We start from the raw sequence: 13,433 nt of genomic DNA, 5'->3' as shown, positions 1-13,433 counted from the left end.
TAAAATCACTTCTATGCATTTATAAACCATTGTTTATTCCATTTACCGGTTCCAATATAAAACAGCCACGGTAAGAGTAACAGTTTCTTAACATAGAAATTTTTTAGAGATCCCATCAATTAACAAATGCAGACAGACACACACAAGCGCAAAAAGTCAAAGATTACAAGAAAAAAAAACATGAGCAAGAATGATATTTACTTCCATTAGTTGATGAAATCGTACATGACATACCAAAAAACACACTATAGCAAAGACAAAAAAAAAACCAGCTTAGCTAGAGCGGTATATTCCCCAATCAGATATTAACAGAGGAGTTGAAAGACGCTTACACTTAAACTTGGTGTTACACTGCTGGGATCATTCTCCTGTGGATCATCTTGCAACTCATCTAGTAGAAAATGAAGTAAAAAACGAAATACTATATCAGACAAGTTATTTCTCTGGAGTAAAACTGTATATACATCCCCAAAAGATGATACACTTGTTGCTCAAAGACACTATTCAAGCAAGGAGTCAATACATCCATCACTCACTTCACACTAAAAGCTACTTACTAACACTAAAGCACACAGAGCATTTTTTTTCTTTTTTTTTTTGATAATCCAGGTATCCTGGACCTCTCACTTAGTCCGACTATTCCACTGCGTCCAACCGGAACTGGCGAGGAAGGTCCTGGAGGCCAAACAGAAACCATGTTATATCCGCTGTGGCCGGGGCTCGAACTCGTGATGGCGGACATCTCAGCCAAGGTTCCTTTACCACCAGACTACAAAGCCCGGTTCACACACAGAGCATCTTAATTGACCATTACAATCATGCACCAAAAAAAAGTAAAGCCTATCCCTGGTGATTTTATGGCGTCTAATTTTCTAGCAATGAGGCAAGTTCAACAAAACCCTAGATACTCGCTGAACTACATAGATACAATCATTAATTAAGTTAAATTCCAATTAACTCCTCAAAAACATTAGACCAAAGACCTTGGTGTCGATCTTCATCTTCTGGTGGAGCTGTGAGAGCACTAGGAGCGGAGGCTGCATTAGAGAAGAAGTAGGGAAGTATTCTCGTGGCGCCGCCGGAAATAATCCGATAAGCGGGATCGACGATTCTCGAGATCCACGGCCTCCGTTGTGCCTGGTTCTGAGGCGGTCGAGAATACGGCGTCGTCGCTGAGTGCCTCCTCGCGGTTTGTCGCCTTAATTTGCCGCCTGTACCTCTCGCCGCATCGCTCGTCGCAGTCGCAGCAGGAAACGTCGCGTCTCCTTCAGTGGCCATGTCTCTCTCTCTTTTTTTGTTTCAGTGATCTTTTTTTTTTCTCGCGTTTAATCTTTATTATAGCGACTCATGTCATGTGCGTTGTTGACATTTTTCTACTCTCTTTGTTGTTGAAACTTTTCGAAATAATCCAGAAAATCAAGGTAATCTCTACTAATAAAAGGGAGCTTTTGAGGCTCCATAGGGCGTCCACATCAGCGGAAAAAATTTATCCCGAAAGATGACACGTGGCATAAAATATAGTTTTACATTTTAATATTAATTATTTTCGAAAATTGTAAAAAATATGTAAACATACAGCATTAAAAAATGGAATCTAAAATATAGTTTTACACTTTAATATTACTAATTTTCGCAATTATAAATAATATGTAAACATACAGCATAAAAATAGAAAAACTACATTAAACATATGTAAGATTACCATTTTTCACTTGAAAAAAAGACGGCTTATCTCCATAATGTAACATTACCATTATAAAAAAAAAACAAAAAAAACATTATATATAATTTCGAAAATAATAAATATATGTAAACATACAACATAAAAAATGGAAATACTACATTAAACATATGTAAGATTACCATTTTACATTTTTAATTTAAAAAAAAAAAATATATGTAAACATACAACATAAAAAATAGAAAAACTACATTAAACATATGTAAGATTACCATGTTTCACTAAAAAAGACGGTTTATCTCCATAATGTAAAATTACTTTTGCAAAAAAAAAATTATATATAATTTCGAAAATAATAAATAATATGTAAACATACAACATAAAAAAATGGAAATACTACATTAAACATATGTAAGATTACCATTTTATATTTAAAATAACAATAATATGTAAACATACAACATAAAAAAATGGAAAAACTACATTAAACATATGTAAGATTTCCATTTTTCACTAAAAAAAAACGGCTTATCTCCATAATGTAACATTACCATTTTATAAAAAAAAAAAAAAAAACATAAATATAACTATTTGACTATTTGTCCAAGTTCTTCTATTAAACATTGCCGTTTTACATTAAAAATGTAAAAATACATTAAGATTTAAACATCCATCTTAAAATATAAAATATAGATATTAACTAAATATAAAGTATAAGAAAGAGAAATACTCAATATATATAAAAATAAATAATAAGTAAATATTATAAATATTTAAATATACGAATTAATTATATATACAATAATAAGTACATGTACAATTTTTAAAAAATGGAAAGAGTACATAAATATTAAACATCTATTTTAAAATGTAAAATATAGATATTAAGTAAATAAAAAGTATAAGAAAAAGAAATACACAACTTAAAAACAATCGAAAAAGTATATTAAGATTTAAACATCTATCTTAAAATATAAAATATAGATATTACGCAAATAAAAAGTATAAGAAAAGGAATACACAATTTAAAAAATGGAAAAAGTACATTAGTATTTAAACATCTATCTTAAAATGTAAATCTATCTTAAATTATAAAATTATTAGTAAATAGAAAGTATAAGAAATAGAAATACACAATATAAAGAAAAATAAATAATAAGTAAATATATATTATAAGAAAATACCCAATTTAAAAAATGGAAAATTACATTAAGATTTAAAAATATATTTTAAAATTTAAAATATAGATATTACGTAAATAGAAAGTATAACAAATGGAAATATACAATTTAAAAAAAAGGGAAAACGTACATTAAGATTTAAACACCTATCTTAAAATGTAAAATAGAGATATTAAGTAAATAAAAAGTACAAGAAATGGAAATACATATACAGGAAAATAAATTATAAGTAAATAATATAAATATATAATATATGAATTATATATATAATAATAAGTAAATACACAATTTTTTTTAAAAATGGAAAAAGTTCATTAAGCATTAAACATCTATCTTAAAATATAAAATATATGATAAAAGTAAATACACAATTTAAAAAAAATGGAAAAAGTACATTAAGATTTAAATATCTATTTTAAAATATAAAATATAGATATTACGTAAATAAAAAATATAAGAAATGGAAATAAACATTTTAAAAAATGGAAAAAGTACATTAAGATTTAAACATCGATCTTAAAATGTACATCTATCTTAAAATGGTAGTAAATTATATAAAAATGGAAATAGCACATTTAACAAAAAAAAAAAAAATGTATAGTTTTACATCAAAAAGTCCTTATAAAACTCATTATTCCATCAACATCAACCTCACACTATCAAGGAAAACTTCAAAGCACTCGAGCAAAAAAATGGTTCCACCATCAACTCTTGCCGTCCCAAAAACCTTTAATGATCTTGAAAGAGATTTTTTATAACAACGAACTTTTTGTTAGGTGGATTCATTGTTGGAAAACCCGCAACTTTCAAAAACCAAACTTATTCATGGGAATTCAATTGCTTTTCATAGACTCAAAGGTATTCTTACAAATTTAAATTAATCAAATCCATAATTTTATTGTTAATATTCATACTAACTCTTTCATGATCAAACCATTACAGTTAATAATCATTTAAGCGTTTATCCCGAAACACTTCCTTCCTCGCCAAATCAGGTATTGGTTCATGTTGGTTTAGTATTGTTTTTGGTTTATTAACCAGTTTAGGATGGTCCTATTGTAAATATAATTTAAGTTGGTTAGCATATATTATGCTTAAAATAACTTAAATTAAATAATAGTAATATTATGCTTAAAATATAATTTTAGAGAGTTTTCAAATATAGTTTACAGAATATTATAGGTGATGAATTTAATTTATTAAATTCGTTTATTACTTAAAACTAAGTTTTTTTAAAACATACTGAGTTATAAATATGAGTACAACATGAAGACAAAAATATAAATATTTGATTTTCAAGATAAGAAATTCAGCTTTTATTCAGTTACTCAATATATAATATCTTAAATTTTTTTTAAATATACATAATTTATATATATAAATTAATCTTCCAAACTTAAACTAATATATTATATATGAATAATGTTTTTAAATAAAAATAATTTCTGATTTAAAAAAAATAAAAAACAACAAATTGTTATTTTCAAATAATGGATGTAATTTACATTATACTATCATTTAACAAGTATTAGATACTTTTTGATATATCATTATTTTCTATTTCCAGAAAACAATAAATTGTTAAACATCAATATCATCTAGGTTAAGTATACGAACAACACAAATTCAAACATCACAAAAAATATTTACATAAACATTATCATACAATAATTTAATCAAAAAATACAATTAAAAAAACAATATTCAAAAGAATAGTTATATACTTAATATTTGAAAATCAAAGATATTTTTGCTAAAATTTTACTTACCTGGCCAAGGAGATCGTCCATCTTTTTACGGATCGATAGATTGTTGAGCATGTGGTCGAACCGAAAATACTCTGCAGTTTAATTAAATATCTAAAACATTTATTCAAATACTCAACAAATAGTTTTGCTAAATATGATAACTAGATAGCCAACAAAATTACATATAAATATTTAAACAGTAAAAAATATGTTACTTTAACGTGTTAAAATTTAAAAATAAATTTTAATTATGACATGCATCTTAACATTTATATTAATATATATCATAACCTAAATATAAATAATTTAACAACTTAAATTAGAAAAAAATAAAAATCCCGGGCGTAGCCCGGGTTAATCCCTAGTAATTTAAAAAGGATAATTCTAAATCATAGGATCCACATTTATTATTGAGATAATTGGGAAAATCTTTTAAGAAAAACTTGTTTGCAGATAATTCTACTTGTGAAAATTCCATGTCTGACTGCACTATTTCGAGCCGTTCATAAGATTTGCGTTTGACTGTATTTCTTATACCTTATTATTTTATGAAAACCATATTTAAAAATTAATTATACTTAGCTTAAAATATGTTGGATCTATCTGGTAACCATTACATAAACATCGGAGACGGATAGAAATAAAATTATAAGAATGATGAGGAATAAAATTTTTTTATCATATTTAGTGAGAAACAAATTTGTTATATATTTCTCTACAATAAAAAGAATGAAAAATAATAGGAAAAAAAAAATTATTCTTTATGAATGGTAAATTTTTTCAAGAATGTTAAAAATGCATTGTTCCAATTTATTTTTTGATCACCATTCATACTCAGTTTCAAGTTCTAGATAAATAAGACTAGGACTCTGCTAGTGTGCTGCCATCTTTAATCTTGTTCCAAGTTATGTGAGGCGCGTCTTGGGCTGTGGCACCCTTGCCATTAGAGCTGCTGCTCTTGGTCATCTCCACCCTAGGCCCACTTCTGCTTTCTTCATTGCAGTAACTTTTTGCACAAGTTATTTTATAATGCAGTAAAATCAAAGGCATCTAACTCTGGGGACTGGCCTGCTCTAGTAATCTAAAGGCTATAGCACAATAAAACACAAGAAATGGCTTTCCCTTCTTGTAAATCATGAAGAGATTTAACAAAATAGGATGAATCACAAATTCTTGCTGAATTTCATCAATCACTCCACGGTTGTTCTCCATTGTTATAGGCTTAGTGTATGTCTCGTCTCAGTTCAAGACCAGCCATTTTCATCTATAAACCGTTGTATTTATCGAAAGCAAAACTTTTATTTATTACCCACAACTGAGACAAATTCTAAAACTGAAGCAGAGAAGCAAACATATAAACGAAGCAAAAATAAAGAATTTAATATTAAACAAAGGGTTAGATGATAGATCATAGACGTCACATAACAGTTTATCTAATTCTATACGCCGAGCCCACTTAGTTAAGACATGGCCGTAATTGGAGAAAGACCGGTGAAGAAACTCATTCGAGAAGCTTGAGTCACAAGTTCCTCTTCGTGCCTCTCTTCCTTCTCCCCCTCTCCACCTTCTTCTTCCTCGTCAGCATCCCAAAGAAACCGTGCATATGAAGCTTGTACATAACTGCACACAAACAATAAGAACACATCAGCACAAAAGAAGAGAGAGATAGTTTGATAAGTTAAAGCACTTTTCTTACCAATCATCAGGAGCAGCTGCTACGGCTTGATTAAAGTAAGACTCAGCACGAGATGAATCCTTATGAATCATCCACACCAACTCCGCGTACATAGCCAGAACATTCCCGTCGTTTGGGTTCACCAGAATAGCCCTCCCGCAATACTCCTCTGCTCTCAAGTAATCTTTTCGAACCTGTTTCAAACCAAAAGACAAATCAGCACTCAAAAACACGTGCACTTTCAGACAAAGGAAGAAAAAAAAACAAAAGACAAAAGTGTTACCTCTTTCAAGAACTTTGCGTAATTGCCAAGAAACATCCCGTTTCCAGGGTTTGCTTCGATCATCTTACGATAATGAACGTCTGTGCTATCGTCACCATCGGATCCGCCCTTTCCTCCGCCGTGAACAATCCCGCCGCCGCCGCCACCGCCGCTACTAACCTCAGTTTCTTCCTCTAATGTCCAAAACGCTAAACCACCGTCGTAAGAAGACGTGCGGATAATCCCGAAGCCGATTCCTTCTTCCACGTCCTCCATCAGAGCAGCACTGTTCAAGAACTTGCTCGACGGAGGCTTCGTCGTCGTCAGGTGGCGTAGATCGCTCTCTGACGCCGTTCTTTTCACCCTCCTCGTGGTTTCGTCGCTGGAGTGTATAGACATCGGGCTGTAACAGCAAGAGGAAGGTGAAGAGAGTACGAGGGATCTGGGCCGTTGATCAACGGCCTCGTTTGGAGATTCCTTTGGGGTCGAGACATGAACTAACGAGTTGAGAAGTGGAGTCGACGCGCTTCGTAGAAGCATGTTTTTTTTTGTGGGTCGAGTTCTGAGCTTCAAAGTGTTGGTTCTACTATCGAAAGAAGGAGAAAAGATTGAGACTTTAACTTATGGGGGTGGGTGTGAGAGAAGTGAAGACGGTGCCATTATATACACTGGTGACTGACTGGTGAGATGGTTTAGTTGAGGAAGGTGAAGGAGAAACAATCTCAGCCGTCGATTAGCTTTTTATCACGTGAAGGTTTGCTTATTTTTTGTTAACTCATTAATTTTAGGGCAATTGTCAATAATAGCATCTTTTGAAGTTTATGTCTCAAAAATAGCACTAGAAGGAGAAAGTCACAAAAATGACATTCATTAAAGGGTAAAATATCTATAATATCCTTGGTTTAAAATTAAATAAAAAAAAAAATAAATATAAAAAAAAAAAAATAAATAAAAATAAAAAAAAATAAAACTTTTTTTTTTATAGTTTCAGATTATATGTTTTCAGATTCGAAATTTTTATAATTTTTTTTTAAAAAAAAAATTCAAATTTTTTTTTTTTTTTCAGATTTTATTTTTATAATTTAAAAATACTTTTTGAAACTGTTTTTAAAATTTTTATTTTTTATTTTATTATTTATTATTTATAAAATTTTAAACCCTAATTCCAAAACCCCACCCCTTAACTCTAAACCCTAAGGTTTGGATTAATTAACCCTAGGGGTATAAGTGTACATTACCTCTTTAATGAAACCTATTTTTGTGACTTTGAGCCTTGAGTGCTACTTTGGGAACAAAAACTTGGTTTAGTGCTATTTTAGTCTTTTTCTCTTAATTTTATTTTTCTCTCCAAGATTTTTATTGTTTGATTGGCTGCTTTCTCCAAGTTGTGTACCAGAATGGTGTTTAGTTAGATTTTTTCATCTATATGATAAGTCTGCTTATTCTCTGCTCCGTTCGTTAGGACTTCAGATTTTTCAATATTGATTTATTGAGCAGTCCTGGAACATCATTTGTTCTCAACTTTTACCATAAAGAGCTTTAAAAACTATAAAGTGGACAACAAATTGTTCTTAGCTTAGCTAAAAACAAAAGTTTGTTACTCGTGTGGTTAATGTTTGAGAGTTAAACGTCACTGGTAAAACATTACAACACTGTTTGATAGTATTATAATAGTGTCAATATTCAGTGCTAATAAAATTAAAAATAATTAGTTATCTTGCGTAGAAAAAATGTTTCATTAAAATTTCTATAATTTGAAGATAAAATTTGTGATTTACATGTATCATGTTTTACATCAACCCTAGTTGTTTACTTCTTTTAGACTTAAAATATTTGCAAATACTCAATTGATTTTACTATGTACTATGTACGTCGACCATCGGTATATGTGTGCAAAACATGCAAATTGTTTTTAAAACAAAATGGAAAGTAGTTGATAAAAAAAAAAACAAAATGAAAAGTAATTATACGAGTTTCATGTGGGTGGATGTTCCCCTTTGACTGCGCGGTTCACGATAACATGTTTATTACTAAGGCTGACGATAAAATCGACAATTTGCCTCCATAACAATTTATATCTTTGATTTCTTGGGGTCCCATTATAAGTTGATAACATGACTTATATTCCTGCTTGTCTCTGATACTGACTTGATCTAGTATAATTAGTGTAACTTAAGTTGATAATATGGCCTATATTCAACGGCACAAAATTAACATGGCCTATATTCAACGGAACAAATCTATTCAGACAACCATAACTTTTTACATCATATATATGGTCCACTTATTAAGATCATGTTAACTTTCATTGGCAGACTATCCTGAACCTTTGAGAAATGATCATGTTCAAATTATATATACAAGTGAAGTGAATCATTTATCCATTTATTGTTTTTGTTGTTTGTTGTGAAAGAAACACAATTATCAATTACTATCCTTCATCCTCTCCTCTATATTAATTGGTTAAAATGGCAGCAGAAAAGTAGACATTTCAACAAAAGGGGGGGGGGGGGGGGGGTCAATTATTGATGAGCTGAGTCTTTGGAATCAAGCTGTGAATGATTTTGATCGAGGAAGGAAATTAAAACAAAAGTAATGTATGAAGAGGCACTATGTCCAAAAGTGGAAGTGTCCAACGATTAGATAGTCAGGGGACCAGGGATATGCTCACCGAATGGGCTTTCTGTGACCGCAGTACGGGAGCCACGTGCATAGTGCTCAACGGTGGAGAGAGAGAAGGGGTCGTTGTCGTGAAGGTCTTCGTCTTCCACATATCTACTTGCTTCTAGTTCTTTGTTTTTGATTCGCTTTTACTTGGTGTGCTTTCGTCTCTTTATATTATTTTCTGTAATTTGTCTTTGTACGAGCTGTGGTAACAAGAGGTAGCTAAGTGTTGAAAAAGGAATTAGTTTTCGGTTTGCACAAATTGATGATGAAATTAAATGGTATTATAGCTTTCATTTGTTTAAATTAATGATTTTATTTTAATTTGTACATTTGTTTCTTCTCGTTTCAAAATATTACTTTTTGACTCACAAATAATAACTTTTTTTTTAACACAAACTCACAAATAATAACATTCTGTATTTTCAATACAAAAAGGTTAAACAGTTTTACATACTAATTCGAAATATAAACATATGGAAAAAATAATTTGCAAAAACAAAGAAAGTGATTTATTAGTAAGAAAAAAGTTTAATAGAAACTTCAATACTTTTTAAAATGTTGAATCAACATGTGTCAAAGAAAAATCTTAAGAAAGGCTGAATACTCAAGCAGTCAAGCTTGTCATATATCTCGTTGTTCAGGTCATTCAAGGCGCACGGTCCTAGAAGAGCCTACAACTGACCAAAGTAAAAGTGTTTATATAAGATGATGTTTCGCCTTCACCAGAAACCTGAAAAAAACTGCAATTACAACTGTAAAAATATTAAACAAGAAATGCCTGATCAACTTACTGAGTCCCTTGTTTGAAGAGTATGGATGCAAAACCTGCCCCCCACCCGAAAATCGTTGTTGGCTCAGGCCTCTTGTGTAAAAGAGGCGCCAGACTGGCAGATACTCTCAGACTAGGCAGCTTCACCACTTCCTGATTAGAAAACGCCTCATCAAACCTGTTTTTTAAATCACAAAATACATTTCAACTCAGTCTCTTATCACTTCCAACTCTTCAATGAAAACATACTAGCTAACTCAGTTTGTATTGTCAATGGTCAAAATAAAACACATAAACATATTAGTATCTTTGTCCGAACCAGTATTACCTATAAAACATATCACTTACAAGGGAGTTGGTATTGTTCCTTCATGAGAGATGGAGCAGTACCCCTGCCTTTGCTTGTGCTTAGGATTGGATGAACATATGATATAGATAATTCCACGGCGTTTCACTGTCTGACAAGACTCACACCTCTTCTTCACAGATGATTTCACCTTCATCGTTCCCTCACTTTTGCAAATTTTCCAAAAAACAGTATTAAAGAACGTATTAAACCTCATAATCTTGGTTAATCTGTAATCAGTCTCTAACTAGTTCCATATATTAAATCATGGTGAAGATTCAAATCAATAAGAAAGGATCAAGCAAGATACCTGATAATTTCAAGGCGACTAGGAAGAGGAAGCGATACCAAAATTGAAAATGAAAGGGTTTTAGAGTGGAGCCAAGGCATTTGCAGATTTTACTTATAATGGGCTTTTATGGGCTTTATGTTTACTTGGGTTATAATGGGCTTTTATGATCTAGGCATTCATGAGCAAGCCTAGATCATCACACGTAAGTTGTGACATTCGGAAGTTAAGTCTAGAATGTGAAACTAAGTCAAGTCATTGAGCAAAATGGCTTTGAATAAAAAAAGAGAATCAACAAGTAACAAATCTGAAGTGGTATACTACATCGATTAGTACACACAACACAGAAACAAAGTTACAACCACAAAGAACTTAATAATAAGGACAAAAGATGTCCACATTGATAATGTGTCTGGTTTTATAATCTGTTAGCTTCTAAGTGGAAAAGAAGTGTCTCCATCTCTCTCACTCTATTTGGCTTCTTGCTCCAACAACGGAATCTTCTTCCATGTCTCATCTAACCCGTTTAACTGGAGTGGCGGCAGCGAGAAGACACTGACTGTGGAGCTTTTGCTCCTGATTTCTTGCAATACACGCAAAGCAGCTATTGTACTTTTCATGTGGAGGCTCTCCATGAACTTGTGCTCTGAGAGCTCTGCTTGGATATTCTCAGACTCTGTCGCATCAGTAGGATCCTCAGATTCTTGTGTAGCTGGGAAAAACCGATCAAGAATTGCCTCGGATTCCTTTATTAGCTTGTACAACAAGTCAGTCGTGTAAAAGGGTTGCTGAAGAACTTTTTGTATGTAAGGTAAGCGCATGAGATCACCGGTTCGTTTGTCATACTTCTTCAGTATCTTAACCAATCCTGTTTAGTTTACAAAACATATCTCAACATTTGTCTCTTCCTAGAGATAAAATACAATTATGCTAAAGGACCATGATTAGATATGAAACTTGGGTTACAAGTTACCAGTGTAGTTTAAGGCACTGTAGTTCTCAAGGAGAACCATCTCTCCATGGAAATCAACAATCTCCTTCCTCATTCTCATCATCTTCTCCTTTGAGTCCTTAGCTTTTACAATCCTATCTCTCAACTCCTGTTCTTACCCCAACACACATATCAATAATGAATCAAATAAGATTCAAAATGTTCGTTATGATTAGTACCTTCAATCTGATGATGTACTCTTCCTCTTTTTCAACGAAGAAATTGTTGAACTTCTCCAACTCGTTCTCCAGCAACTGAATAAAACTGATCTCTTCTTTGGACATTCCTAGGGAACACTCGGCGTCAACTCGGAGACGTTTAGTGGGACGATCTTGAGTTGTGGAGGTGATGAGCTTGAGTCGTTTCTTGAGGTCTTTGTAAGACAAGAACTTGTCACGCCATTCAGGCAGCGTCTGCTCGATCTGGTTGCTCAGACTCTTACCGAACTTCATGCTTCTTTTTTGTTTCTTTGGGAAAACTTTAGTGTAGGGATGAAGAAGAAAGGAAGATGATGAGGTTATAATAGGTTTTAGAAGAATATTCTCAAAGGTTTCTCTTTGGAATATCCATTTTTTGTGTCTTTCTTTTGGGAGAATATCTCTTGGTTTTATTCTTTTCAATGTGGTTCTTTATTGCTAGCTGTGGGTGAGGTTATTACACATGGGCATGGTCGGTTTATAAATATCACTCACATACATCACTTTTTATTTATCAATTTTCTTACTTTATTCTGGTTTAACCAACCAGTTATGATTTTCCATTGATGAATTTTAAATTTTTTTGAACATACTAGCTATAGACTACTTGAATATGTTCTTCTATATTATAATTAGTAAACTTTAAATTATATTTTATAAAAAAACATATTTCATCAGTTCCACAATTTTTTTTAAATGATAGATTACTTATTTCTTTTGAAATTATAGTACTATAAAGAAATCATTTTTATATCATAAATTGTATGAAAAGATCAAAAATTCACTTTAGTGTAAGGGAGGAGGAAGTATAAATGTATTTTTGCAAAAAAATAAATCTTAATAAATCCAGCTCAGATTATCATGATAAAAGACATGTGGGACATTAGGTCTTAATGATCTATCTCTGTCTCCATGGTCATTTTACTAGTAATAGTTTGACGATTACCACTTTTGATTTAGATATAGTATTAAAAAGAGGTATTGCACAAATGGTTGCTAGTTTTTGCGGTCCATCATGGGAATATTCTTGCTCTTAACAATAAGAAAAGGGTATAAACCTCAGCATCTTTCTTAACTTTAAAGCATCCAAATGACAACGATATTTCGCGTCTCCATTCATACCGTTTCTCTCCCTCCATTGATGACGTTGCCTATATTTTAGTTTCTGCAAAACTTCTATGTTACTTTTCAACTTTACATCACTCATTTTTCTATCTTAAAAATATTTTACAACATTTTAAAACATTACGTAGTGGGTTTGCTGGCGTCTTAGATACTACAACTAAGATGTGGGTTGGCTAGTTTTATTTAAGGATTTTTAACAAAAGAAAACACACAATTGGTTGAGTTTCTTTTCTTGTTCAGTTTCTTACTCAAAATAAACTTTCGAGTCAAATTTGAAACTCTTATGACATAGTCATATGCTTCAAAACAAGGATGTTGTTCATTCTGACATTTTAGATTTATCCATAGGATATGATTTCTACATTGTTCTATTCAAGCTTCCTCATCTATGATTTGGTCATTATTTATTGAAGATGGCATATGAAGACATAGTCACATAGCCGAGAGACTTGATTTGCTGTTTACTAAGGCTAGATCAAAAAAGTTACTACTCTTCTTGTTT

General features: G+C 31.6%; 4 protein-coding genes across 5 annotated transcripts; all 4 read right to left on the bottom strand.

Annotated features, from left to right (window-relative positions):
* Positions 1-246: 246 nt before the first annotated feature.
* On the bottom strand, positions 247-1,386 carry LOC106380711. The gene is made up of 2 exons (XM_048749714.1): positions 984-1,386; positions 247-391 (listed from the first exon to the last, which is right to left on the bottom strand). The coding sequence occupies exons 1-2, from the start codon at positions 1,276-1,278 to the stop codon at positions 306-308; spliced, it is 381 nt and encodes a 126-aa protein (XP_048605671.1). The 5' UTR covers positions 1,279-1,386; the 3' UTR covers positions 247-305.
* A 4,503-nt stretch (positions 1,387-5,889) lies between these two features.
* LOC106425820 lies at positions 5,890-7,253 on the bottom strand. Its single transcript, XM_013866539.3, has 3 exons — positions 6,569-7,253; positions 6,307-6,479; positions 5,890-6,230 (listed from the first exon to the last, which is right to left on the bottom strand). The coding sequence occupies exons 1-3, from the start codon at positions 7,085-7,087 to the stop codon at positions 6,071-6,073; spliced, it is 852 nt and encodes a 283-aa protein (XP_013721993.2). The 5' UTR covers positions 7,088-7,253; the 3' UTR covers positions 5,890-6,070.
* Positions 7,254-9,616: 2,363 nt separating this feature from the next.
* LOC106425749 lies at positions 9,617-10,741 on the bottom strand. Of its 2 annotated transcripts, none has more exons than XM_048749689.1 (4): positions 10,640-10,741; positions 10,332-10,496; positions 10,006-10,161; positions 9,617-9,944 (listed from the first exon to the last, which is right to left on the bottom strand). In XM_048749689.1, exons 1-4 carry the CDS (start codon positions 10,717-10,719, stop codon positions 9,911-9,913), a joined length of 435 nt encoding a protein of 144 aa, XP_048605646.1. In that variant the 5' UTR covers positions 10,720-10,741; the 3' UTR covers positions 9,617-9,910. The 2 variants fall into 2 exon arrangements, with proteins under 2 accessions (XP_048605646.1, XP_048605649.1); XM_048749692.1 differs by having other exon boundaries at positions 9,617-9,891.
* Positions 10,742-10,876: 135 nt separating this feature from the next.
* LOC106425741 (SPX domain-containing protein 1) lies at positions 10,877-12,945 on the bottom strand. Its single transcript, XM_013866452.3, has 3 exons — positions 11,789-12,945; positions 11,592-11,718; positions 10,877-11,486 (listed from the first exon to the last, which is right to left on the bottom strand). The coding sequence occupies exons 1-3, from the start codon at positions 12,059-12,061 to the stop codon at positions 11,089-11,091; spliced, it is 798 nt and encodes a 265-aa protein (XP_013721906.2). The 5' UTR covers positions 12,062-12,945; the 3' UTR covers positions 10,877-11,088.
* Between the last annotated feature and the right edge of the window lie 488 nt (positions 12,946-13,433).

The sequence above is a fragment of the Brassica napus genome, chromosome A2 (assembly GCF_020379485.1).
Source record: "Brassica napus cultivar Da-Ae chromosome A2, Da-Ae, whole genome shotgun sequence".
NCBI classification, from domain to species: Eukaryota; Viridiplantae; Streptophyta; class Magnoliopsida; order Brassicales; family Brassicaceae; genus Brassica; species Brassica napus.
This window is presented reverse-complemented; position numbering and strand designations above follow the sequence as displayed.

Excerpts from the sequence above, each read along its gene's own strand:
- LOC106380711 (XM_048749714.1), bottom strand. The coding sequence starts at position 1,278 with ATGGCCACTGAAGGAGACGCGACGTTTCCTGCTGCGACTGCGACGAGC. Across the intron at positions 392-983 it reads AGATGAAGATCGACACCAAG|ATGAGTTGCAAGATGATCCA; the intron begins GTCTTTGGTCTA and ends ATTTTCTACTAG.
- LOC106425820 (XM_013866539.3), bottom strand. The coding sequence starts at position 7,087 with ATGCTTCTACGAAGCGCGTCGACTCCACTTCTCAACTCGTTAGTTCAT. Across the intron at positions 6,480-6,568 it reads ACGCAAAGTTCTTGAAAGAG|GTTCGAAAAGATTACTTGAG; the intron begins GTAACACTTTTG and ends GGTTTGAAACAG. Across the intron at positions 6,231-6,306 it reads GCAGCTGCTCCTGATGATTG|TTATGTACAAGCTTCATATG; the intron begins GTAAGAAAAGTG and ends GTTTGTGTGCAG.
- LOC106425749 (XM_048749689.1), bottom strand. The coding sequence starts at position 10,719 with ATGCCTTGGCTCCACTCTAAAACCCTTTCATTTTCAATTTTGGTATCG. Across the intron at positions 10,497-10,639 it reads AGTCGCCTTGAAATTATCAG|TGAGGGAACGATGAAGGTGA; the intron begins GTATCTTGCTTG and ends AATTTGCAAAAG. Across the intron at positions 9,945-10,005 it reads CTCTTCAAACAAGGGACTCA|GTTTCTGGTGAAGGCGAAAC; the intron begins GTAAGTTGATCA and ends AGTTTTTTTCAG.
- LOC106425741 (XM_013866452.3), bottom strand. The coding sequence starts at position 12,061 with ATGAAGTTCGGTAAGAGTCTGAGCAACCAGATCGAGCAGACGCTGCCT. Across the intron at positions 11,719-11,788 it reads AGTACATCATCAGATTGAAG|GAGTTGAGAGATAGGATTGT; the intron begins GTACTAATCATA and ends GGGTAAGAACAG. Across the intron at positions 11,487-11,591 it reads CAGTGCCTTAAACTACACTG|GATTGGTTAAGATACTGAAG; the intron begins GTAACTTGTAAC and ends TAAACTAAACAG.